General features: G+C 37.9%; 1 protein-coding gene and 1 long non-coding RNA gene across 14 annotated transcripts in view; one reads left to right on the forward strand and one right to left on the reverse strand.

Annotated features, from left to right (window-relative positions):
• Positions 1-31: 31 nt before the first annotated feature.
• Positions 32-22,417, forward strand: LOC111244561 (uncharacterized). Of its 13 annotated transcripts, none has more exons than XR_015322349.1 (10): positions 32-75; positions 1,755-1,969; positions 6,454-6,623; positions 9,601-9,707; positions 10,334-10,446; positions 13,060-13,304; positions 13,604-13,674; positions 14,569-14,651; positions 16,468-18,238; positions 22,010-22,417. It is a non-coding gene; the product is annotated as an uncharacterized LOC111244561 (long non-coding RNA). The 13 variants fall into 13 exon arrangements; XR_015322347.1 differs by having other exon boundaries at positions 63-202; XR_015322346.1 differs by lacking the exon at positions 32-75 and adding an exon at positions 211-436.
• LOC111244560 (uncharacterized) overlaps positions 1,033-25,916 on the reverse strand; it is a 39,159-nt gene continuing 14,275 nt past the window's right edge. The window contains exons 2-5 of the mRNA XM_022791790.2: positions 20,667-20,799; positions 2,731-2,876; positions 2,173-2,335; positions 1,033-1,933 (exon numbers count right to left, since the gene is read on the reverse strand). Of these exons, the coding sequence (XP_022647525.1) occupies positions 1,693-1,933; positions 2,173-2,335; positions 2,731-2,876; positions 20,667-20,799 (683 nt within the window). The 3' untranslated portion in view covers positions 1,033-1,692. The remainder of the gene's footprint in view (positions 1,934-2,172; positions 2,336-2,730; positions 2,877-20,666; positions 20,800-25,916) is intronic.

Below are 25,916 nucleotides of genomic sequence, written 5' to 3' on the forward strand. Positions count from 1 at the left end.
CGAGTTCCCACTAGAAAACAACATATAGAGTTGATCTTTGGTGCAGAAACATGCAGTCGATTTATCAAGACTGTGGTTAGTTTTCAACGGAGCAGCGTTTCATGCACTCCAATAGTATTCCCAATTCGTCTATTGGCACTATATTGATTCACTCGACAGGGACGGGCACTAACGCCGAAAAATACGAATCTACTTATCGAAGGTTGAGATGCACATTGATTTTGCAACTAGTAGGTATGATTAGCGAAAGAGCGAGGGAAGAAGTTCATCGCTCCCCACTCAACACTACAGCATTCGAGTTACCAGTGGTTAACGGTACAGCCATTTGTTGTCTGGGGTTTGTTGAGCGAGAAATACGTCAATGTGAGTGTAACGACGTTTAAACGACGCTTTAATTGTCATACTCAGGGCCAACTGGAAAGCGAAGAATGGCATGGTAAGCGGACTACTAGGGCGGCTCAAGTTACAGTTACCGCTGATTAGAAACTTGACGTAATCGAAATAAGGGAAGCTACACGTTCTTCGGGTTTTCAACCCGGTTTGGATTGCAACGTCGGAGGTCGGTCCGCGACTTAAAGATGGCGTTAATGCATTGGAAAACACGACCCGTAGCTTTCCACGTATTTCTTATTCTTTAAATGCTACAGTTCTGATCATTGTCGGCAAGAAATTGGTGCTTACACAAATCCCCTCTGCTTCGCAAGCTGCTATGCCTCGGAATAGTAATTCAGGTTTCCAAATTGACTAAGCTAACCTCCTATGTGACAAGTGAGCTTGGAAAACATAAGTGATTATCAAACGAAGTAAACCATTAACAGATTTGGATTTGTGAATTAGAAGAGAATTAGCCAGCATTTTTTCTTTAATCGTTTATTTTAACCTGTTCTAAATTTATTTTAATATAATTAGTATGATTCCTAATACGACTACTACAAAACCATTTTAGTGCAACCTGAAATTTTTTTAGTAAAAAATTGATTTTTATAGAGCTATTTTTGTTAGGTATGTCCCATACTATCAAGTGAAGCAATATGTGGCTGTGCCAATCAAACATAAGATTTCATTTATTTATTACCGTACCAAGCATTCGAGTAACATAAAAAATGCGTATAAATTCGAATAATAAAAATAAAATGCGAGTTCGATGTGCCATCACCTTTTACAAACATACCCTTGTACGACTATATAAATACATCACAGATCATTGGTTTTAGCTCATTATATCACAACGATACAACGATATGTGTCCTTTTACTCTATCTGGACGGACCATCCTCATTCAATAATCGTGTGGTCGTTTTATTAACGGTCACAATTTAATGAGGATAGAACTCAAAATTTTACTCTCTCTAAATTCAAGAATGCTTCACTATCATTATCTGTCGTACGGTTCATTCCAAACTAATTGATCAGGTTTTGTTTCACTCAATCATATCTGATATCATACAATATTCATCTTTCTACTCTGCTGAGACCTAATACATTTTCGACTCCAATGTGATCATTTACTAAATTGCTGCATTGGTTAGCATTTGCGCATCAGATTCGATGGAAGCCATTCTTATTTTTTCAAGAGCAAGAAAAATATTGAGTCCAGATCTAGACTAGGCTAACTTGTCGGGGATGGTCAACTAATTTGTGAACTTTATTCTCGATCAACCGTATGCTCTTTATAAGCTGAGCTAACATTAGTCAGTACCAGTATATCAATGTGAGAATTAGCCCACTGAGTAAAGTCCACTGTGTTTTACTAGTTCGACAGATCGGCGTCGCCATTGAACATCCTCCGTCTCCAATTGGTAGCTCTGTACAGTACGGATGTACAAGTCTTGCCGTTGCTTTAGTGATAATGTCGTCTGCCAAGTCCGCGGCCTCAGCCCCACACCGCGCTTCAATCATAGCCCGGGTACAGCGGATGTGATCGCGGAACATACTGTAACGTCACGAGTATTAAATGAACACAATTAAGGTTTGGATCTGTTGCGAGGTTTCTTTTTAATAGTTCGAATTTCCTGTCAGGTACTGCCGTTAGGTATTGCTTGTATGTTTACCTTTGGCTTAGACGCTAAATTATTTCACGCTCATGCAAAACCATAGACGGCGTGCGAATACGTGCGATGAAATTCAATTGTTTCTACCAGCTACTGATAGCAAACGACTCCTCTTACTTACCAACAGATTTTTTTCGTTCGCTGGTTGAAATTCTCTTCACCGAGATCATTCGATTCCGTTGTTGAACTCGAATGATTCAAGCTTAGCGTGGAGAGGTGCCTTTCTGCACAACGCCTATAATCGTCTTGCACTGTAGAGAAACAACTCGAGTGTTGGAGATACGCTGCAAGCATAACAAGATAATAGCAGCTGTTTAAAATAAATAACAGACCTAGCTTGCCTGTGCGGATTCCGCGCAACAACAAACATTATCAATAATTTTATCATTATTATTAGATTATCATTATAAAATAGTCAGCAAGGAGTCACAAAGTTTATCTATGCATGTAATGTGCAATAAATATTTGTATCTCTTAAAAACACTTATGCTCACTCGAATCTAAAGTATGTGACTGTTGATGAATCAGAAGATTACCATGATAAAAATCATATGGAATAATGAAGGTTCCAATGTCCTTTAATCGTGGAGATTCTTTACTGATAAGAAGGAGTCCACATGCACGAGTCGAGCATACCTTTTCGCGAAACTCATTCACCTTAGGAGAGATGAAGTTATACCTTTTCTGAAGAATGATCGTTTGTCACAGAAATCGGATATCATCTGCATTGCTCCATTTGTGAACCGCGAATAGCTTTGTCTCTGGCGTTCGTTAAAGCATTTTTCGGCAAATTTGCTTACGCATTCGACAGCCATATTCAGCTCGCTGCCAAAAATACAACGGCCAAATAGATCACATGAAAAAGTAATAAGTAAGAGGGCTCGTTAGTAGGGTCGTAATTCAAATCGGTTCATAGCGACAATATTAACGTTAGGCTCGCAAAGAGCATATCTCAGGTAACGGATGTGTATCATATATATGTCGATATATATATATGTCGACTTAACTACTTGATAATATGAAAAATAAACGATAATGATCACATTATTATTATCATTATCGTTCATTTGATAAGACAAATAGTTACAATAAAAAGATGCAATAATTTTATTATACTGTTCAAATAACAATCGTAAATCTTAGCGGGTGGCATTTATTTTTTTAATATGAGGTGCATCAATGGTTACGTTGTTTGATTATTATTTCCTAAATGGAATGGGATCAGTTAGCCTGCTATGATCTTCGTCGGCATGTGTACATTGGCCGGGTACTTACTATGCCTGTGGTGCTGGATGGCGTCTCCGAATTCGAAGGTGATTTAGTTATGTTAACCACTTTTTTATAACAAGGGAATATTCGCTCAAAGAAGAGTATCATCAAACGCATATGGATTTGAAATCTAGTATAAATCGTAATACTAGATTTTTTTTCTCAACCAACTTTCTAATAGTGGAGCTTATATATATCTAATGTCATAGTAAACCTTGGTGTCATATTAGGGTACTTGTTGAACCCTATTTGAAAATGTTCCCTTTCGGAGAAATCTAGACGACAATATTTTGATAACAGACTGTGGAGGAACAAGTAAATCACATTTGTGGGTGGGTCAAACGCCGTATGTTAGTGATCACAACTAGAATCTATGATTTATCCAATTACCTAGAACAGCCTTCTAGGGATTCAAATATCATGCTTGAGTTAGGCATGAGCTCAATCGGCTATTTGATTTAACAGCATGTCTTAAAAAAAGGCAACAACTGTATTTCCCACGGCGCATCATTGAGACTATATAGTGTCACCTCAAGTGAGTGTAGACACGGAATGGCGTATTTTTGTAAACAGGAGTTAGAACGAAGCAAGGAGGAGTCACGGAGGCAGCACAGTGTAGCCGAGTCTATTACTGATAGATACTCCTCTTTGTTTGAAATAAGCAGGGCCTTTTTCTATCGTCAACCTAATGTTGTGGAAGAACCTGCAATTGCTGATACTTGAAGCGAAATCTCTTCGATATACGTCATCGTGTTTTGTATTTACTACACTTCAATATGGTACGTGAGAAATAGATCTTAGCCAACGTGCGAAGATCATGCAAGGGACGACCGTTCTTTAGAGAGGGTACATTGGATATGCATTTGCAAAATAAAGTTGAAAAATGAGAAATTGACGCACAATGACGGTTAGGATCGTGAAAACAGTTTAGCAAAAAATGGGAAAATTGCTTTCTCAACATGACATAATCACCGTCGCTTGCAGTAACTCGAAAATATGTCCCTGTATTTACAGCCGGCTTCAACGAAGAAGTGCTCAAAATATACTTCGATAATGCCAATACTTTGCCACTAAGAAAAAGTAATGCGCCGCGCTAAAAATTTTCACTCGATCTGTTCTTACACTTTTTCGCCGCCTTGCTTGTATTATGCATTTACTATGAGCTTCTTGTTAACTCGTATGCAATTGATCCTATTTTATGCATGATGGGGTCTTACACGATTTTTGGATATTGCAAAAAGCTTGTGTCTAAAGCAGACAAGTGCATGTAAACTAGTCTTGCTTGGAGTATCAATAACAGAGGCTTCTTCATGGATTGTAGCTGCCGCTTAATAGGCATGAGCTTACTGATGCCAAATTTATTAGCTCCTTTTCTACTGGAAGAACCTTTTCTAACGACAGCTTTAGTTTTGTACAGCCTTTGGCTGTTTTCTGTATCTTTCAGTTGTTTGCTGGAAAAAACGCCTTGTTGCGAGTCGACCAGCACTTTATCATTAATTTCATTTAGAGCGGCCCCGATTAGGTTTCTACAAGCACTGGGGGAAACGAGTAGTAAAATGGCTTATTCTAAGTAATTACACTGGATTTAGGACTGATCAAGGAGACACGACGTTTGAATATAAATATATTTGATAGATTCGTGAGCGACATTGTACAGTTTAGCTTATGTACTATGAAGATACGATTGTCAAAACGGTTTTATTATTTCACACCGCCAAAATGCCGAGTGACTTCAAAGAACCAAGCGTTTCCCTAGGAATATAAAACGCATCATACGCGAAGCAACGAACCCGCCAGTGTAATTAAAGAAAGATCATCTCTGAGCATTTAGCGGCTTGTTCCAGGTACAGAATGCATAACTATGCACACAAGTCATTATAGACTGTAAAGCTCTCCAAACATGTAGCCTTCAGTCCACCAATGGAAAGCCTAGTTTTGGACTTGATCTCATTTATGCCTTGGTTTTCCATTTCGCGCAAAGATGGGTACTGCTCGATAGAATATGGTAATTCGTGATTTCAACGCCTTTAACAATGACAGCAACTTCTCAACCCATCCTGATCCTGTTTCGTCTTTACGAAGAAGGTGTGGCGACATGCCGTCTTTATTGGTTTATGTTGTTCAGAACATCAACACGCGGAAGAAAGTTTAGCTCAGGTTAAATTAAAGAGACCTTTGGAACACACAACAGACCAGAGTGGCTTTCTTTGACTGACTTTTGCATCAGCGGCAAAGAGTTTCTCATCAGGGAACAGTCGACGACAATCGGATCGTTCATGCTTAAAACAGCTTTAGGAAATAGTACAGCAAGGAAGTTTCTTGAGCTTCGCATCTTCAGAAAATATCTCTTTGATTTTTTAATGGTGCTGGAAAATGACCTGAAACTCTCGTGAATATGGTGAGATGTGCCTTAGCGAAAACTTACGTTTGAATTTGGAATTGAACTTTAATGTCATAATAAAAACCCTTTTACACTTTTCCATTCGTTTTTGGCATTTTTGAGTTAATCTTCTCCCTCTTAGTTTTTATACTTGGAAAATTTTAGCATGGTTTTCGCGTACTTGAATAGATCAGCACACAGCCCTGAACGTCTCGAAGTTGTATTTGAAGTCGTTACGAAAAAAACTGTGAAAAGCAATTATACTTGGAACTCTAGTGTAATACGTCTGTTTGGCTTCGACGCTGTCTAGTCACATTACGCACATCGTTCATCGTCAAAAACACTGAGGGCTGACAGAGACGTCAGTTCTACGCTCACGTTGTTCTATCCCAAACAAGTATAAGTCTCTGCGGTTTGCGGTTCCGGTAAGACAATGCGCATCTTGAGGCGGGCAGTAACCGAGCGTTGTTTTGGCTCGCTTTATCTTATTTCCTACCGCCATTTTATTTTCAAAAGTAATTAAGAAGCCTGCAGTTCTGGCTCAATATTCAGGACCGCACACATAACACTGGTGCATCAATTTCTGGTGCCAAGTGTCAAATAATTGTGGTTTTCAAGCAGTAACTATGAAGCGATTGTTCACAACAGCCGCCGTTTCAATGAATAGTATTCTATTCTTTTCGGATTGTAGCCGCCGATTTCTACGTAACACAGCACAAACAACTTTATTATCCATGTGCTTTTTTTCTTTAGCAAGATCGTCATTGTTCCATCAATTACGCTCAATTGTCGAACGTGAATGAAGAATAAACGGAACGCATTGAATGGTACGTCTTCTCCGCTCGATCAAATGTTGATGTGAAAGTCACGCGACGCTTACATTTCCTCAAACGTTATCATAACAGAACAAAGAGGAGTTGCAGGTATGTGTGTAAAACTTTCATACATTGAGGCACATTGTGTAGGACAAATAGTATTACTAAATAGAGCGTCTTGGCTAGTTTGCTTTGTCGAGTTGCAGAACCTTATGACAAGCAGAAACCCGTTTTGACAAATAAATAATTCTGTTTATGCGTTCAACAAGTTTCCTTGGGGATTAATTCGGTTATTACGCGGAGCGTAAAAGCCACTCCTTTAGTTATAGTCTCACGGAGTATCCTCTTTTGGTTATATGGAACGCGCTTATAGGCAAAGATATCAGAGTTATGAGGATTCAGTTTAGGTGGACAGAACCGGGTCACTTATAGATACACCGTAATTTATTGTGCAAACTGAAAAATCTTGAAAAATGTGCTGAAGGTAGTCCCTCTAAAAGTGCTTTCTCTGCAATAACAATAGCACCAACAGCTCTGGAAGATGTCAGGAAAAGTTACTTTGTTAGGCTTCGATTTAGTAAACGTCTATATAAGTAGTAACTGGCCGGTTACTCGGCAAAACATCAGACAGCGTTCGACAAGGACGTCGCCAACCACATCATTTTCAAGTCACCACTGGCCACTGCTAACAGCCGCAACGGTGTTGTCGATATTATTTCTATCAAAAAGACAAAAGCCTATCTGCTTTCTTTATCTGCCTAGATGTTGTCCTTTTGTCCTGCTTAGCATTCCCGTGTGTGCGAGTACATCTATACGTGATGCGTCAACTTATAACGATCAATATGGTCAAACGCTTTCTTCAGTCGTTGTATTTCTTTACGACGATGAGTGAGGGCATTTGGGGCATATTGAATGTAAGGCAGAGAAAACTGATCGTCTTCATTTTTGCCAATTTGTTTTTTTCTATCACTGCCACTTTCTTCGTTGTTGTATCGAAATGGTGACGAGTGGTGCGATCAGCACGCTGCTAACGTAATGTTGCCGTTAACCGTGAATGGATTCGACTGCAAACGGGTAGCCAAACGTTTACATTTAAAAAGGAAATATGCTAAAGACTAACACAACAAAGCATGCCTGCACTGCTGACAGAGGCCAATAATATATTTTTGGTTGACTGTTATATACATAGATATATATATGCATAGCAGCGACAATTTAGGCGGTACTGGCCATGGTAAACACGTTTCCTTTGTCTGTTCTGATACTCGAACATATGTTTTGGAATAACGGACTTAATACGATGCTGCTACAACCGCTTAAATGGACACCCCGTGTCCTAAATTTTCGTCTCAACGTCACTAACTGAAACTGCGTCGGTGTTCCTGGCCTGATCGCTTAGAACGATACAATCACTTTCATTACCCGTATCGCTCGGACAGTTTATTATTACATCCGTAGTACTTTTCCTTTATTTTTTTTATATTTTACTGACGGCACCAACATAAGAACGCTATGAAGAGTTTGCTGTTGGTGCAAAGACGAACACTTGGGCGATATTAATGTGCAATTGTATATATTTGCAGATTGTATTAAGCATATTATACAGAAACAACAGAATATATCAGAGTCAGACATAATGAAATAGTAGTTCATGTTGACTAGGTAAACTTACACAAAAGCTGAGCAGTCGTTTGATTCTTTACAGAATAAATTGTGGCAGGTGTGGACGTTAGCAAACGCCCGTTTATATTTTTATGAAATGCAACCTCGTCTTTATTCTGCCATCTTTTAATGCTATTCGATCCAGGAACATAATTCGGATTGAACTATACAGTAAAGTTTGCAACGGATAATTCAAGGATGGATGCACATTAATTTTGGAATTAAATTAACTTTTAAGCTTTCGAATTAGAAGAAATGGCATAATTACAAATTTTGGATTTCCAAAGTGTGACGACTGTGTCTAATATTCTGTCTCAGACTAGTTGTTCGGATTGCGGTTACGGCTTTTCTGTAAAGCAAAAGACGATATTCGTCCATTACTGAAAACGAGTTCACACTGACCTCAATATGGAAATCTTCGCTAAGATCAATAAAGGAAACCCTTTAACGCAATATAAACGTTTGTCACTTCACCGTCTCAAAAAGCCACAGCGTTGGATATTCTCTATTTCGATTCAAGCAATGCAGATAAAAAGTGCCTAAAAGGTACAGCAATCGTTCGTGATCCATTTGCTTCGACCTTTAGTGACCTCTCACTACGAGATGGTAAGAGGAATATTCGTTTACCTTTTTTGTCGACTTGTCACATCGCGACACGAGAGTCATTGCGTCGTCTCTTAATTAAATGCTTTCTTTACCACACCTCCATTCGGTGTCAATAATATCCCTTTCTCTCCTATCGTTTGGGTCGTAACGACCTTATTGCTGATATAAACGCACTGCGGTGATCCATTCAATGAACAAAATCGATAAAATTATCAATAGCCATAGTACATCGTGTTCTACTAATAGAATTATTGCGGGTTTACCTAATGCACTGCGGCCAAGAAGAAACATTTTGAAATTATCTGTGAGAAGTACCATCCACTATAGCAATGCTATCCAATCGTATCAACCGCATATAACAAGGATGTTAAATGTAAACGGAAGATACCCTGTAACCGGCTTTGTAAGGAACTGGTAAACTCGACTTCTCGCTGTTATGACCTTAGGTGTATACGTTGGTTTGTGCTTTACCCGTAGATGACGATTCCACATGGATTTCAAAACGTACATAAAAGTATATCACATAGTAGTAGTACGACTTTAATAACGCTACGGGAACCTTTTTTAGGTTGTCAGTGAAAAGTACAATCCACTAATCTAACTTTGTGACTCGAGAGTTAACAATTTTGCTCTGTTAGCTAGTTGCTCGAAATTAATTGTGGTCAAACCGCTCTCTGTCATTAAGCATATGCCTGTGCCTGTTTGTATCAAGGGACGAAATAGGATCTGTTAAGTCATTTCACATTAACAAAAAAACACGGGGGTTGTGTCTTATGTTTGTTCAGATTGCGTTAAGTATAGAGAATCCCGATTACAGGCTGAGACAGGAACATCTTCGAAGGCTACTGTAGCTGACCGCAAGCCTTAAATAACAACGAATCCCACTTATTGCGCCGATGTCTCTACCAGACCTACTCAGACGAGGTTAGTATCAATATTAAAGATTGAAAGCGGTCTCATCAAATAATATCGTTCAGATCTTCTCTTCGCGAGATGTAACAGGTTTCCTAATGTCCTGTCGATGCTGTAATTGAACTCATCCGAACGTTATGTGCACGTGACAATTCAATAAGGTTACCTGTAATATTTAACTGTGTGTAACATATCCTGTGTGAAATCTATTAAATAGCATAGTATACAATTATGGTATATCCAAAATTTTACTAAAGCCAATGCAAGATCCGGAATCCCTAATTCGAAACTTGGTTCTTGTTAATACGATGTATTAACTAATCTGACGTAAAGAGATCATCAACTATCGTAAGAACGATTTATGTTCTAGCTTACAAGGCAATAAGGGCGTTTATAAGAAGTTTGCTTCAAACTCAGGATTAAGGAGCATCCTTTTTGTTGTTGAAAAGGTGAATTTCAAAAGGGACAATTTTGATTTTTAGGTTGTAGCAAAAAAAAAACATAAGCCTAATAATACTATCCTCTGGGACCAAAGTCTCTCTTTGAATATTATAATTAGCTGTGTCTAAATGATTTCTTTTTATGTATAGCAGGTCAAGAGCCAATCTACAGTGTTGTTGTTATAATATTTTTTTTAGGTACAAAAGTGCTCATCGAATCGCACCGTGATGGACGTGGTCTGCGACCGTTGATATCGCTACGACATTTATGACGAGCTCATTATTTCCAGTGCCCAGTTCAACTCTTACGGGTACGTCTCTTATACGATAATTAGTAGAAATCGTTTGATGAAATAGTTGGAATATTGGAGCACTGTCAATATTTTTGTGTATTCAAGTCTGATTCTGATTTATTCTAAAAGACAATGTTTGTTCAGATAGATAAATAGTTTAGAAAGGTAGATAGATAGGTAGATGCATAAATATAGGTAGGTAGCTAGACAGACAGACAGACAAACAAAAGACTTCTAATTTACATTGGAACATTGATAGGAAAACACATCACCTGATACACGTATCACATGTGTTTGCCTCAGTTTATTGTAGCTCAGAGCATGTTATTTCATATGGTCATACACAGCTGAAGTGCCGAAACCCTTAGTTGATTCTTTCAAGCGAAGTGTTTTGGCGCAAGAAAATTGGCGCATCACTGGTGCTGCCCGCGAGCGAATCATCGATCTTATTATACATCCTTCACTTAAAGACTAGCGATAATTGAACAAGTTTATCCACTCGGAAACCAAGCATATACACACACTATCGGAACCATTTAGTTATTACATTTAGTTTTTGTCTAACTTTGTGAAACGCTTCAATGGTGTCGTGTTGGGTAAAGACGTGACAGTAATGAGGTCATTTTTACAATTTTATTTTTATGTTATCTAAAGGATTGGTTTGCCGAAAGCTGAGGAAGCATTTCAATGAAGTTTCTTTTGTTGCAAAGAGAAATGCCTGACTGCTGCGTTGATACGGTACTGCAAAGTAAAAGTCGCCTCGTTTGATAGATGAATATATATATATATATGGTGTAATTGAACAGTTCGGCAAAACGCTTGATGTCGTGAGGGGTTATAAATGAAGTCACCTTTAATCCATCGTAAATAGTGATCATCGTAAGTCACTGCTTTTTAAAGTGCTAGCAACTTGCGATAATATTTTGTCATACATCTCACAATTTTATACTATTACTTCTACATCTCCTTCTATATATTCCTGGTAGTGGTGATCTCTTACGTATGCTATATGGTAAAAGTATGTTTTTTTTTACAAAGTCACGGTATTTAGTATTTGTTAGGCCGAGAATTGAATTAGGCTCACTCGTATCAGATTTAAATAGTTCCAATTAGTTTTTGCGCGCTTCTTAATATTCGCTACGCGAGCAAATAAAAGCGTGCGGTCATATTGGGTGATTAATCTGCACGTCACAGTTACACAAAATGCACAAAAATGAACGTTCACGAGTCGGAAGGAATTGTCGAGTGACTCGTTACGAAACAACGATCAGGTCGTTCTTAAATATATCTGTTGTTCCAATAATGGCTTGCTCCAGGAACACGTCATGCATGCAGTTAGTCGTGATACACGTTAAATAGCAGCTTCTCAGGGTAGCTTTACGTAGCGCGCTTACGTAGCGTAGAAATCGTTCGAGCGCCGAAAGTATTATTCGTCCCTTTGAGTGCAACTGCTGGATTCAGTGAGGCTGTGTCTAGTCGAAATTTATTTAGGTGATTTATTATTCGAATCTATTCTGTCTGTAAATCTTAGCGGTATCTTGTGATATGCTGCTCTATTTTATCACCAGCTGCTATTGCACAAAAAAGAATATCAATAATATATATTTCATTGGTAATAGGCCTGCCATTGTACAATTGAATATATCAGTTGATATAGTTTAAGGATAAAGGAGATTGCAACTGAAATAAAATCGCAATGCTTTGAATATTAATGCACATACGAAGTTTACTATAACCTATAGCAGTAAGTTATTGTGACTCTGATAATTCAACTTACTGGTTTTGGGCGAACGCGAATACATATTATAGCACATCGGTAAAGCCATTGCGCCACTGTTTGACTTGTCGACCTCTATCTGGCCACAGACTTATTCAAATTCCGATCGGAACTAAGTTAATTAAGTAATAGAAACTGTGCGGAAACTAACTCACTTTTAAATAATACACATGCATATCAAGATCAAAACGCACCACTGACAGCTGAAGACTGAACGGACGGGGTCGAGAAAAGGGCCAAGCCAGCTTGCCGCAACACAATCTGATTTACTATGTTACGGCACATACATGTGGAAAAATATAGCTTCCACAGATGATTCAGAAGGACGACTTTAAAAATATGGAATACGTATATACATGTCTGGCAGAGTAAAACAAAGCATAAACGCAAAGTTCTTTTTCATATCAGTGCGTATGTTTATATATATATATATATGTATATATATAGTACGTTTATAATTTATCACTGGTCCATCTTTATGGTTTACTAAATATACTATAAGCAATTGTTTCTAAGTTAGGACAATGTTTGCATTGTTTTTTTGCACCCCGTTAGCGGATACTATTATATCGTATCTCAGATCTTCGTAGTACATACAACGCTTGTGCGTATAGTAATACATGCCTGGAATAATGTCAGCCTCGCTGGATCGAAAACACTGTACTGTGTCGGAAGATTTTCAAATTGCCCCTTTTCACCGTTTGCCTATTCCAGGTATTTCTTTGTTCCCTGTCTAGTCAATTATTCATTCCTAAAAGCATTCAGGCGTCTCGAGTGGTTGTCATTTAGCTAGAAACATTGTGCACGTAAGCACCCCAGACAGAAAGTGACTATTATAGCTTCGTTATTCACAGGCACTGAAGCTGGGCTGAACATTCGAATGCCACCGCTGGCACATACTTGCAGGCGACGACCCGTACCCCATCGATGCAATAGTAAAGTAAGGATGGGAATTTGAGGCGCGAGATTAGCTGATCTTTTGCTGTTGACGCATCTGGACTAGCGAGAAATCGGTGAATCATCAAAAATACGTCCGTCGGCCTCCGAAGCCGTTATGAGCAATGCGAGTTATATACGCTTGAGGGCCGTAACACCAAAGGCACATATACTTAAACTCTTACAGTTGCTAAGTAATAAGTTTATATAGCATTCGTCCTTCTAGCGGCTAACATTTATACAGATGTGCTACCTCGTTGCTGTTTGTTGATGCTAGTCAACGTATTTATTATAACGCATATTCGATTTAGGCTGTCTATAATACGACGGACTTCGGCGTTGATTTGGCAAGAAATCTATTTAATTGAAATTAGCATACAAAATGAACACACTTAGGTCTAGCAAAAGATAGAAAAGTTTTTACTATGAGCAAAAAAAAAAACTTAACATTGATACCATCAGTCTTTTACAGAAACTGCACCTGCAAGCATTTGTCGTTTAGAGCTTTAGGTCGACCCTGCTGCAGTGTCCAGGTGAGTGCGTTTAACTGCAGACGCAGTACTAAGAATTGAAGTATAAAAGATTTTTCGAAATTCCTCATATATAAAAAAAAAAAAATAACATAGAAACATGTTATCTGTTTTACTACAAATATCGCAATGCGAATGAGGCAGAAACAGCAACTTTGGATATAACCAAATGCCAGTGATCTAATAGTATGTCGAGTATGAATCTTGAATGTCAAACACATGGGTTCAGCTTCGTATACGTTTCATTATTTATTATATTATTTTTGTTAGACTAGTTGAAGTTTTATTAAAACTTCAAAAAGTGTAAAGTTCAAACTTGTGTAGCTATTCAAGTGCCTGAATGGTGACTGCATTTTGTATAAAGGGTCTGTAAACTATAATATAAACTGAACTTTAATATTATCACTAATTCTTTTCGTAGTACGAATTCGAACACGCGTGCCTCTAACTGTTCTGCTTTTAAGGCAGGTAACCGATAGGCCCACAATTGCAAAGAATATTTTCGTTGTTGTGTAGGACTATGTTTTTACTAATGTACTCTTGTATTCTATATGAAGGAGTATATAATCAAAGCCAATTAGAAAAAGAGCGGATTCGTAAAATAAATGGCATTATTTGCATCCTCCAGAATTACGTATGCGTGTGTGCCTTTTAACTGGTGGTTACAATACATTGCACAGTGTAACGTTATCATTATAGGCAGGGTAAATCCTTTAAAAGGACACATAGGCCAATTAGCTTGAATGCCCAGATACACCTAGACGAACGATTTAAACAGGGTCTCGTTTGTGCTACGATAATAAATTCAAATGATATTATCACTCTAGAAAATACTTTGTGCTATGAGGGGTCAGGTTTCGGTTTTAATTAGATGCTCTCATTCTGCTGACATCATAGGTTTCTGATCACCCTCCATCGCGTGGCGCCCCGGCGAAATATACGCAGTTCCTGCCATATAATAACATAAACGCATCAGTCAGGTAAACTACTACGTGACTACTTGCTGGAGAAAGGTGGTAGCCATGTCTCTTGGCGTTAATTTCCACTTGGATGAGATGTCATGGCCTAAATCGCTTTATGAACTTAATCAGTTTCACCCGACTGTCACAGCCTATAAAAATCCGCTCCAACCGAAATCGGGAGACTGAACACATTTCGAAACCTTTTCTCTGCAGCAACACAAACAGTTCTGCTTTGAGCTTTAACTTCCTTTTACGCTAATAACAGCTTATAATGGCATGAAACTTAGATGAGTGTTCATTATAGTAATGGAACTAGCTAGCTCAGCGAAAAATTTATCAGCGATTCAACATTATATATATTCAAATTCTACTGGCTTGTGCAATTTAAATGATTCACCATATATGCGTTGATATAACAGGAAGTACAAGCCCTACTTGAACATGAGTCGATTGCTGTCCTTACCTACTAATTGAAATTTTACGAAAATTCCAATTAGACGTTTCAAGGAAAATTTAGCTTGCCGTATTTTGCGAAATGAGTATATCATTCAGACAGTAAACACTTCGGCTTTGAGTTGGACTAAATAAACGTATGTTTACTATTAGCGTCTGTCCAAAGTTTCGTGTAGCGTTATTTCGAAATTCAGATAGATAGAATATGATTCTGTTTCGAAATTCAGAAACGTCTACTCGATAAATACAGTTAATCCAATTAAGCCTATCCATCCTGAATAGAAAGCCGCTGTATATCATGTAACGTTTTGCAGTGTTAATAATAATAAGCTAGTTCTACCAGTGCAGAGCCAATAGTAGGCTGAGGTAGTATATTTCGATTCGGAGATTTTCTGGGGCTTTTTAAAGTATCTATGCGAAGCTATCTGTCCCATAAATGAAATCGGGAGTTTTTATAGACGGAGTCGTCCAGCGCGAATGAAAAGTAACAAAAATTGTAATGTAACATATAGTGTAGCAATGAATAATAATGTCGCTGACGGATACACGGGTACAGTTTAGCTTGTATGAGTTGCCGTCAGCTCATTCTAAGGATTACTGCCATTATTTATTTCGAAAACGTACTGAACGGTCTTAGTTAAACTGGTTTGTCTCATATGAGTTACATTTTGCAGAATTTGTTTGATATCCAATTAACCGTGTGCTGGCTAATCGCAGAAAGAACGACTAGAAACTATTTGATCTATTTTCTGACGGGCCTTCTGTAATGTCAGGCCGATAAATTAACATATGTATATATAAATTAACCAGTTATCACAACGATGGCAAAACGATCTCAAAAGCCAACATCCCAAGGGATTGTACAGTGATTCGGGAAACAATGTTTATTTCAAGCTTTCCAGAGAACTTTGTGCAGTGTACTTATACACTGTGGAAATATCGCAATTGTTTTCCCAGTTTTCAGGTATGACTACAGATAAATTATTACATGGAGTAAAAAGGCAAACTTAAATAACTTAAATGATTGTAACATGAACGAGAGTGGCTCGAGAATCTCCTTGGCTTGAAGCATGTCTTCATTTCTCTCTAGCGGCGTTACCTTTTAATCACAGTTAATTAAACCCGATCTAGACAAATTGTCTCTGCGAACTATGTGTGTTATTCCCCTAATATGCCGCTTGTTGTCACTAGACGAATTTTAATATTTTTAATTGTGGAGAAAATTTATATGCGGGACCTACTTCGCCAAATGAGCCACTTTGCGTCAGAAAATCGGTTCTATTCGAACGCATTAAAAGTGTCCACAGCGCGTAAACGCTATTCAGATATCGGCCGCATTTTTTCTCACTTTCTGCTATCTTCCCATCTTGGGCTTCTGCAGGTGCTTCAACCCCAGCACGCCTGCTGTCCGTTCGTTCATCCACTTGAACCGCTGTTCACCCCGTTAGGCATCGGTCCGTTGCGATGCTTAATTCGACAGCGTCTGACACCTTAATAATCTGTTTTTCTTTGTAGACTTCACCTTCATTCAAGAACTTAGGTGATGTGTTCCAACCATGTAAGCATAACTTTATAACAAAACTAATCGGCGAGATGAATCTGCAATCGGTTCTTAACACAGTTTGCTGCTGGTGTGGATAACGCTTTGACCGGATCAAGCAGTGTCCGTTTGTGTTCGAATCACAGCTGACAGAACATAGAGCTATTCTACGAAATACGCACACCGGACACGCGTTTGCGTTTACTTAGATATTCATGCAAATTTATTATATTTTAGATACGTCGGTATTTAGGCTGAAACATTGAATTTAGGAAAAACGCACGAAGCAAGAACGACTCATAATGGTGTTGTGGTAAAATCTGATAGTGATAATTGAAATTGGACAGCTGTGCAAAGTAAATATGTTTCTAGAATAATTGCAGCGGGAGATGTGAAGGACTTGATAAAGGATACGAGTATTATCGCTGAAATTGATCCAGTTGGTAAGATCATTTGCTCTGATAGCGCTACCTTCCCGAATGTTGAGAAGCATGGGCGCTCTCTTTTTGATAAGTACCAGCGGAACACAGCTAACTAAGCTGTTGCTACAAGTTCGATAATAACTTCACGGGTAGAAAAGTTCGTTCGAAGACGGGGTTTGCGGTGGGTGAGGGCTTTTTTGTCCTAATATGATAAGGCTTAGAACATTCGCAGCTTTTGTTGAAGAATTTTTTTCTGTAAAATGACATGATATATAGTTGCGTTATCGATTCCGCTTCTGTAAGTTTAAAAGAATTTTTTTTTAAACATCTTCAGCTGTTACATCTACGTGTAACCTCCATTTTGTAACACTTAGATCCCTATCTATATAGAATCCCTAAAAAAAGTGATCTGAATTAGACCCTTTTCTCGATCTTTATGACCGATTCGTAGGATCTGGAACCTTGCAAACCTGGGAACCTTTGTAACTGAACAAACTAGTCCGAAGTGTTTAATATTTGCGTTTAATGTCAAGGAGTTTGCTGGAGTCTATCACTGATTGGGATAGAATAAAGGCATTAAAACACCATAACTCAAAGGGCTTTAAGTCAAAAATGATACTTTAAATACGCCTAATAGACACAACGTAGCTGATCTCTTCGTCTATAAATGATATTCTCAAAAAAGCATACTTAGAAATAATCATGTGCGGAAGACAGACGTTTGAATAAGCAATCTAAATCAACCTTCATTAGTGTAACCTCTAAATCCCAACCTCTGTCGACTAGCGACAAAATACATGTGACCACTATTTTTTTTTTATTAATTAGGTATTTGAGAAATATTTGACAATTTTTGAATAGTTTAATAATCCAAACAAGAAAAAATTATAATTATTGATAATAATGAGATGGCCTCTTCGAACATTGACAGGTATTATTTTTAAGAAAAGACGTTTTATCTTACCGAAGCTTTATAGAATTGTTACCGGTTCGTTCCGCCAATATGATGCTGTTAATTTTATTAAATAATTTCTCTTTCTTCTAAGTGGTTGAACCTCTGCGACGAAGATTTTTTTGCAGTGGCACACATTCGAGTGAGTTCTGACCCTGTAAACTATCTGCTTATTGACTGTACCTAGGCTAACCGTTGCCGTCCATTGCGGTGAATGGGCAAAAACTCAGCCAACGAGGTGAGATCATAGTTTCCTAAAGTTTCCTTTATCTGTACGAATAGATATTTTGCTATAGACCAGTTAATCTTCCTCGTACAATTCTGTTCAGCTAGATTTAGAGCGCTTGAAAAGCCCGTAAAGTAAGGGTTGTCTTTGCCATTCGACCTTCCATTTCATAAGCTAGCTTTCAGTCGCAGCCTTGGGCAAGAATCAGTGCCTCGCGCGATTTGAGACAGCAAAGTAGTCTACTTAATGTTATGTTATCAAACGGCCTAATGTCGATTGGTGAAATAAAACTCCTGTCTTTTTTTTCTTTTTTTTTTTTTATAAATGAATACGATCGGGTACTTATTACACACGCCATACTGTGTTGATTCAGAAAATTAAACTCAACGCCTGACGTTTACCGTTTTGCAACTGAGTACCTTATAAGACTTGAGTATGCCACATGTTCGTCTGATACGAAAAGCGACATGCGGACCAAATAAGCATTGGGTAAACGATAAGATTGCCAACAAAAACCCTTGGACTACACTGCCTGCCCTAAAATAGATGCATTATATTAGATTCGATTTGAAAGTAATGGCCAGTTTTGCATTGCATTTACTCCGCTTGTTGCAAGCTGTAATATAGAAGCTCCTCTTTCTTAGGCTTCGATCTCAACAGTAGGTTCTAACACTTGGATAAACAAGATTGTGCGACCGAAAAACATAAATACGAAAAGGAACGACTTTTTAAGGACACATAGGACTCATTGCTGCCCTTTGTTAACAGAGGTTCCAGCGATACCCAGCGGTTTATGATATTCTCAGAAAAATATGTGTTTAGATTACTAAATCTGAGGCAAGACAATGGTAATCATTAAAGGAAAATAAGGAAGTGGAATAATAGTAATAATTAATTGTGCTACATTCTGGCTTACGGTTCTTATGTTTCCCTTATATTCAGCCTACTATTATATACGTTGCCCTATATCTATGTTGAAGTAAAAAAGTATGTATTGTTATTATTATTGTTGTTTATCTTAAAAAGAAAAAAGGTCATATTTTTCGTATATAAATACTGTTACACCTGCGCAATTGTGGTAGATGCCTACGATAGCACCAACCCGAATGAATCGCAATGATTAGCGTTCATAATTGAACTTGAGACGGGTTTATTGAGAATCTTTGTAAATGGACTCTTCGAAAGGACTCGAAAGACTTACTCACATACTTATTTGCTGCGGTTGTTTTTACCATTGAAACAAACCGTTGATTTTTCATATCAGCCCCACAAATATTAACACCATCATTACTAAATAACACTTTTGGTAACAAAAAGTTACTGAATTTAGTTAATTTGCTGTTGAAAAAATCGTGGCCTTATATTTGAACGGACAGAAGTTCTCATCCGGAAGTATCACATAGACCGAATTCAATTCGACTGTGAGACACAATAAGACTAAGAACAGCCAGCCAGGTAAAAAAGATCATATTATTTTAGCAGATCTACATATATATATGTATATATATATATACTTTTTTGGAGGCGAGAATAATAGCCTGGCCTTCCAGCTGGTGGCTTAAAAATTCGACTTAAAAATACTATTTTCAACCAAAAACGCGCGCCACTGCATACCGTTAACACTTAGATATACTAAAATTTTAAACACCCAAGCAATGGGTAATAGTATATCGATAGACGCAACAAAAAATAGAAACAAACACTCGTTGTTATAGGCTGTTTTTCACCTGACGGCATCAAATATATATGACTTTTTTCAACATGCGTTAAAATTACCACACGCAGATCACGTCAAATCACGATCGAACAGTTCGATCTAGCAATGTGTTTACATCGCTACGGTATATTCCAGTTTGTAACCTAGGTTGTATGAATAACAGTAACCTAAATTGGTTCGATAATATTGGCATTATTCGATATTAGGTAGATAGATAGATAGAGGGCATTCTGTACATCCGCTATGAGGGAGAAACGAAGGGTGTCAAGGCTATTGTTCAGGCTGTTCAGACAGATCGAGCGAACAAATATTCCTATTGAGCTCTCTCTAACCATCATGTCATGGGTTAGCTATTACCTTTTCTATATTCGCTAGTAACTCTGCGCTGGAGAAAAAATGCAAAAGACAAAACTTTGGGAAAACTCAGACCGCATTATAGTAGCAGTATGACTTAATTTCGGCCTTACGAGACGTCTCCAGTTGATAGATTCGCTTCTCATCTACAAGCAGACAAATATACGTCACTGGTTATCGCATTTCTGTGTAACTCCAATCTCGATCGGTGAAAATATAATGCTGATTTTAAACGTGTTCCAAGTTTAAATTGGACGCACGTTTCATTCGAAAGCCTGGGATATCGACCTTGTCTTTTCGCTCTTAGACACTAAGAAACAACTTAATTGAATGTGGCTTGTCTTTTTCTTGTTTAACTATAATACATACTCGCATAACGTGTCATCATGTGGGAACTCTTGTTCGGACACGAGTGCCTCCAGTTTCTTGACGCAAGTTGTTACTGCCTCCGAATTACAGTCGATTGCGGCTGTTAACGACGCGCTTGCGAAACGGATCACACCTTCAGGTAGAAAAAGATGAAAAAAAAGGCGTAAGAGACTGAAACACATGCAGTGAGGTACATCAGACCCTGTTTTTGTTAGCTTGAAAAATATGGCGTTTTAATGTTAATTAAAAGACAACAGTGTATGAAATGGATAGCCGTAAACATCGTTTGAATGTTCTTTAACCATTTCGAAACTGAATGCTCATACACTAACTCAATAAATCCATTTAGATTTAGAGAAAAGCTAGGTAGTAGTAACTATGGAATCACGTCGAACAGCTCCATAAAGCCATCTATATATCTAATTGTGTTAGTGCATCATGCTTCTTGTTCAACGATACTTATCATTACTACACCTGGAGTATATAAAGTTCATTTAATTGCTGAAGTGCTTAAATGAATTGCTAGTTGGTAAGAAGTAGAGCACAACGAAAAGCTAAATACGGGTCTTTCAGCCAAAGACCTTCCCAGAATATTACAAACAGAAATCGCTGTTTTCTATACGTTACGTTCCTACGGCAGAACCCATTGTTGTCAGTGTTCGTTTCTTTTTTTTTGCCTTGTTGACCAGAACCATTCGATCACATACCGTAAGTACATATAAAGGACCTTTTCTCAAGTATATTTATATAATTCCGCCTTCTTGCTTACCAGAGCCCTGTCGAATTAGAAAATAAAAGCGTTTTTGCTGTGATATACCTCGACTAACCAAGGCATAGGGCAAAATTAAGGAAATGATTAGCATCGAAAACAGTAAAAACACGTGCGCATACTCAAGCAATAATTGGTGATTAAGGTTAGACAGCCTTTGAATGAGAACCTGTACGTCGTGCAATAGCTCAGCCCTGGACTGAATCCAAAGGCAGTTTCATACTTATCGATCGATTGCTGACCAGACCATTTCCGTAGCTGGTCTTTATTGAAGCAATTACTTGGTTCTACTATTGGTAAAAAAATTGCCGCTGATACAGTATGTTACATCCAAACCCAAATGACGAAAAAGAAATTATCTACGATCTATCTGGAAGACAAATCTATAGCATCACCTAATAATGAGAATTTTAGCGCTTTTACGAGCATTCAATTGCTCTAAAGACGTTATGTATAGCATCGTCACATATGGACATCATTAGTGAAGTACTACAGTGGGTAAATCGGTGGCTATGGCTGCTCGGCTGATGGTAGACAGAATTGATAAAATGAATTCGGTTTTCTCGAGTTCCAGGTAATGACAGGACCTGCCGTGTCGTATTTTGTATATTCGATCATCTTATGTTCATGTTCAATTCATTCTAAACAACAATTAGACGTTTATCATGGATTGCACTAACTAGGAGTGGTAGGAAATGCGGGTAATTTGTCGTGGGAGCAGCCATCATTACATTTGGCTATTCCAACGTACTTTTACTCAAGGCTTGACGTAGTAGTCCTTAACGATAATCGTTGTATACAAATTTGATAGAGCACGGTTCAATTTAGTGAAAACAATAATCTTTGAGGAGAAGATCGTTACGGGCCAGACGATCGAATCATCCGATCATATGTTAGAATTGGTGTAAATTATGAGTCTGCTATTCAGACATAATTTAAGATTATGGGTTGAATAATAAATTGACAAAAGTCCTTATCAATACCAGACTACCTTTATTTATCATACTGTTTCCCAGCTACTCAACAGGAACGGAAAGCTTCATTCTCATCCAATTTGTCCTTTCTGCAGGCACTTTACTGTCGTATTCGTTTACTGCACCGAAAAAGATGTAGATGAATAGCCCTCATCACAAATGTTTTTTTATTTGTTATCTAAGTTTATTCGCCGTACAAACAGCAAGAAATACGACTAAAACAGCAGTGAACCCGAACCAATGAAAAGTAAAGTCTTCGGCGTATTTCTACCGGCATTTCGCATACACATTATTTATTTTTAAAAAATACCCACGGTGCTATCGGCTGCTTGTGGAGCCTGACGCTGCCTCTCAGTCTCGATAACCAGGGGTACGTGTCGATAGAGAATTGAGACATCACCGCCTTTGGTCTGGTGCAGTGTATTCTAGAGGGCTATATTTCTCGTGCGCCCGACACGGTGCATAATGATTAACGGCAAGCGATGCAATTGTGCTTTAGTTTTCTATGGAATTATACTGATTCACCATGGGCGGCAGCGGCTTCAGCGTCAGGTCATATCATGCCCGCATACAAAAAGACCACGTTGTATAACTGCAACAGCTTGCCAGACCCGGATCAACGTACGGGTCTGTACACCAGCAGTCTCGGTGGCGCGCGTAGTAAATGTTGTACCATGCATCATTCCGTCACGACAGTGGCAAGAAGAAGCAGTCAGGTGGAGATGAAAGTGTCAAGCTAAACAGTGGATAGCCGACAACTAATAACGAAGCGAAACACGGCCATCCGTCGACCGCTGCAGCGACTAACCATTTAGCATCGTTAAGTCCTGCGATGAATAACCCATAAACCAGGACCAGTGACAATATCAATAAAAACAACGGTGAATCCCACCGGCGTAGCCGTAATAATAACAGTAGTACTGCGAAAAATTCTGGCCTTTGCGTTTTGTCATGAACATTTTTTCGTCAATTAATAGAACAACACTGGAATTAGTCCACTATTGTAATTTAGTGCGTTTGATTCTCAGAGAAGGTATATAGGTTATGAGTATCTCTTCAAATTTCTTTTTTATACAGTCAGCAGTTTTTGTATACTGTCCGCATGAAAAAAGACATCGGATTAAATGAAAAGCTAATATAGCAATACACATAACTGCAGCTTAAGCACCCTTGAAGAAATAAGGTTATCATAGCATCTAGTCTTTCCTATATGTTATTTGTATCGTTTCGCTAGTGCTTTTTGCTTGCTTTGATACTGCTATTGTAGACAGACATTTCTAGTAATGGAAGGATACCTGACGGCGGATTTTTGAAACTTTCTCGTTTAAAAAATGATTTAATTTTGTCATTTAAAATCAGAAAAAAAACTATAGTTTTCCAGAAAACCTGTACATGTAGATTTCATTATGTTGGAGTTCTAGTAAAGCTTAAACTCGATGTTTAGATCGATATATGCCAACTGTTTATTTATAGAAAGGCTTACGTGGCAGATTAACACAACCAACTATGTATGCTCGACATATTACTATACGTGGGTTTATACTGATTTTAGATCATGGAGAAATGAGTAGAAGAAGAAGTCCTAACAAATAAGAATATCTGTACTTGACATCAATGTAATCTAAGATAGTTTACAATTACGGTGCCTGTAAATGTTTTTGAGTTATAAAAGTTAACCACCTTATAAAGAGCACATCATAGTACAGGCAGCTTGTACATATATATATATGCTGATCGTCATTCTAGTAATTAATTCTTTGTTCGTTGGCCAGCCATCAGCCCAGCCGTGTTTGACAAAACTAAATAAAGTTGGGTCAAACGAGTTTCATATCGTATTTTTGCGATATCAAAATGTCTTTAATCACATCATCACAATGGCAGGTCGAACACCCTGGGGTAGTTACGGTGTGTAAAAACTACTAATCGGTGTGAAACTGACAAATCTTCTCACGGAAGTTGCCTCTTTAAACCACCGCGAAGGTGGCTATTCGGTAAGTAGAATAGAAGGTATTATCATATTTTAGTTTTATGTTCAATGTTGACTCAGGCTAAGATACGGTCTGATTAGGCCTAGTAAAGCGAATACTAGATAAGGATTGACACAACGAGGAAGCTATGTTCCGTTTCCGTAATCGAGCGCGCGTTTTATCAACAAATAAACGCTATTAAATAACACACTATATATTGCACAGAATAGAAATAATAACAGAACAATGTTAGTACATCACAAGCTCATTTGTACAGATGAATGAATGAATACTATTACGGTCAAAAGAACCCTTAGCCGAAAATTAAATAAGAAAACAGTCTATGCTCGGTATCAATTCAATAGGTCGTAACAGTTACAAGCCAGTAGAAAACATAGCTTGGAGCAGTTTTATTATGATGAAATATTCTATTTTACGTAATAGATGAATGCCTCAAGCATCTGCTTATTTTTGCAAGATTGCTCTGATGTTAATAAGTACCTATGCTGCAATACATGACGTACACGGTAAATAAAGCATCCGGTAATTATATGTTCATGATTTTTTACTTTCATATGTTTATGTATTATATTTACGTTTACATAACTAATTATCAACCATATATATATATATATCTGTTTGCAGTCTGAATTTAAAATGCTAAAAGGGGTCGGCAAACAAAAATCACCTATTTTTTTTACGTGTTAGTTTTATGTTCTTAATTATTCGCAATGCTACAAGATACCCCTCGCTACTGCTCTTGCATAAATCTGCATTTTTTCAATTGTGTTAGCCTTACTAATACAACTTCCACTTAAACTCTGCTTAAATTTCGTGGACGACAATTTCCTAACTGATATAAATACATATAAACGGTCAATGGTCAACAAATAAATCTGGAACGTTTCAGAGCTCTCATCCACTGTTCTCCGTATCACGTATCGGTCAAATCGATTGTCTACATTTTATATGTATGCGGTAGCAAAGGCTATCAGTAAAAGCTTTTTTTGCTATTTATTTTCTTATTTTTGTCAGCTGTTAACATATGATGACGAATGATATATCAGTGTACCTGTCTAATGAAGTTAACAAGTTGCTACTTGACAATGGAAAATAGGAGCTATTTGCCTTAAGCCTCTGTTCTCGCTAAAGTTAGGCCTAATTTAATGTACATGTGTACGACTCAAACAACCTCTGGCGGACTTAGAATGGGACTGACCTGATGTTTTAGGACCTAATCAATACTAGTTTCTTGAACGGATATCAACGTTAGTTTAGTTTTAGAGGCAAAATCGTTGATATTACATGTATGAAAGTCCGATCGCGAGATTCACAATCATTTTGTGGTCCTTCGTTCTCTGTAGCAATTTGGCCGACAAAAATATTCCGAAAGGTTTTCAAATACAAGCGCACTTCACTAAGCTGTACTTGTGAACTGCATATACTTTTATTTCGTCATCTTTGTGCAACTAATATTTAATCATTGCACATATGTCGTGAGCAAAATAAATAGTTAGCTTAAACAAAGACCTATTCAGCG

This window comes from Varroa destructor, unplaced genomic scaffold, assembly GCF_002443255.2.
Source record: "Varroa destructor unplaced genomic scaffold, Vdes_3.0 BEIS01000002.1, whole genome shotgun sequence".
Taxonomy (NCBI): Eukaryota; Metazoa; Arthropoda; class Arachnida; order Mesostigmata; family Varroidae; genus Varroa; species Varroa destructor.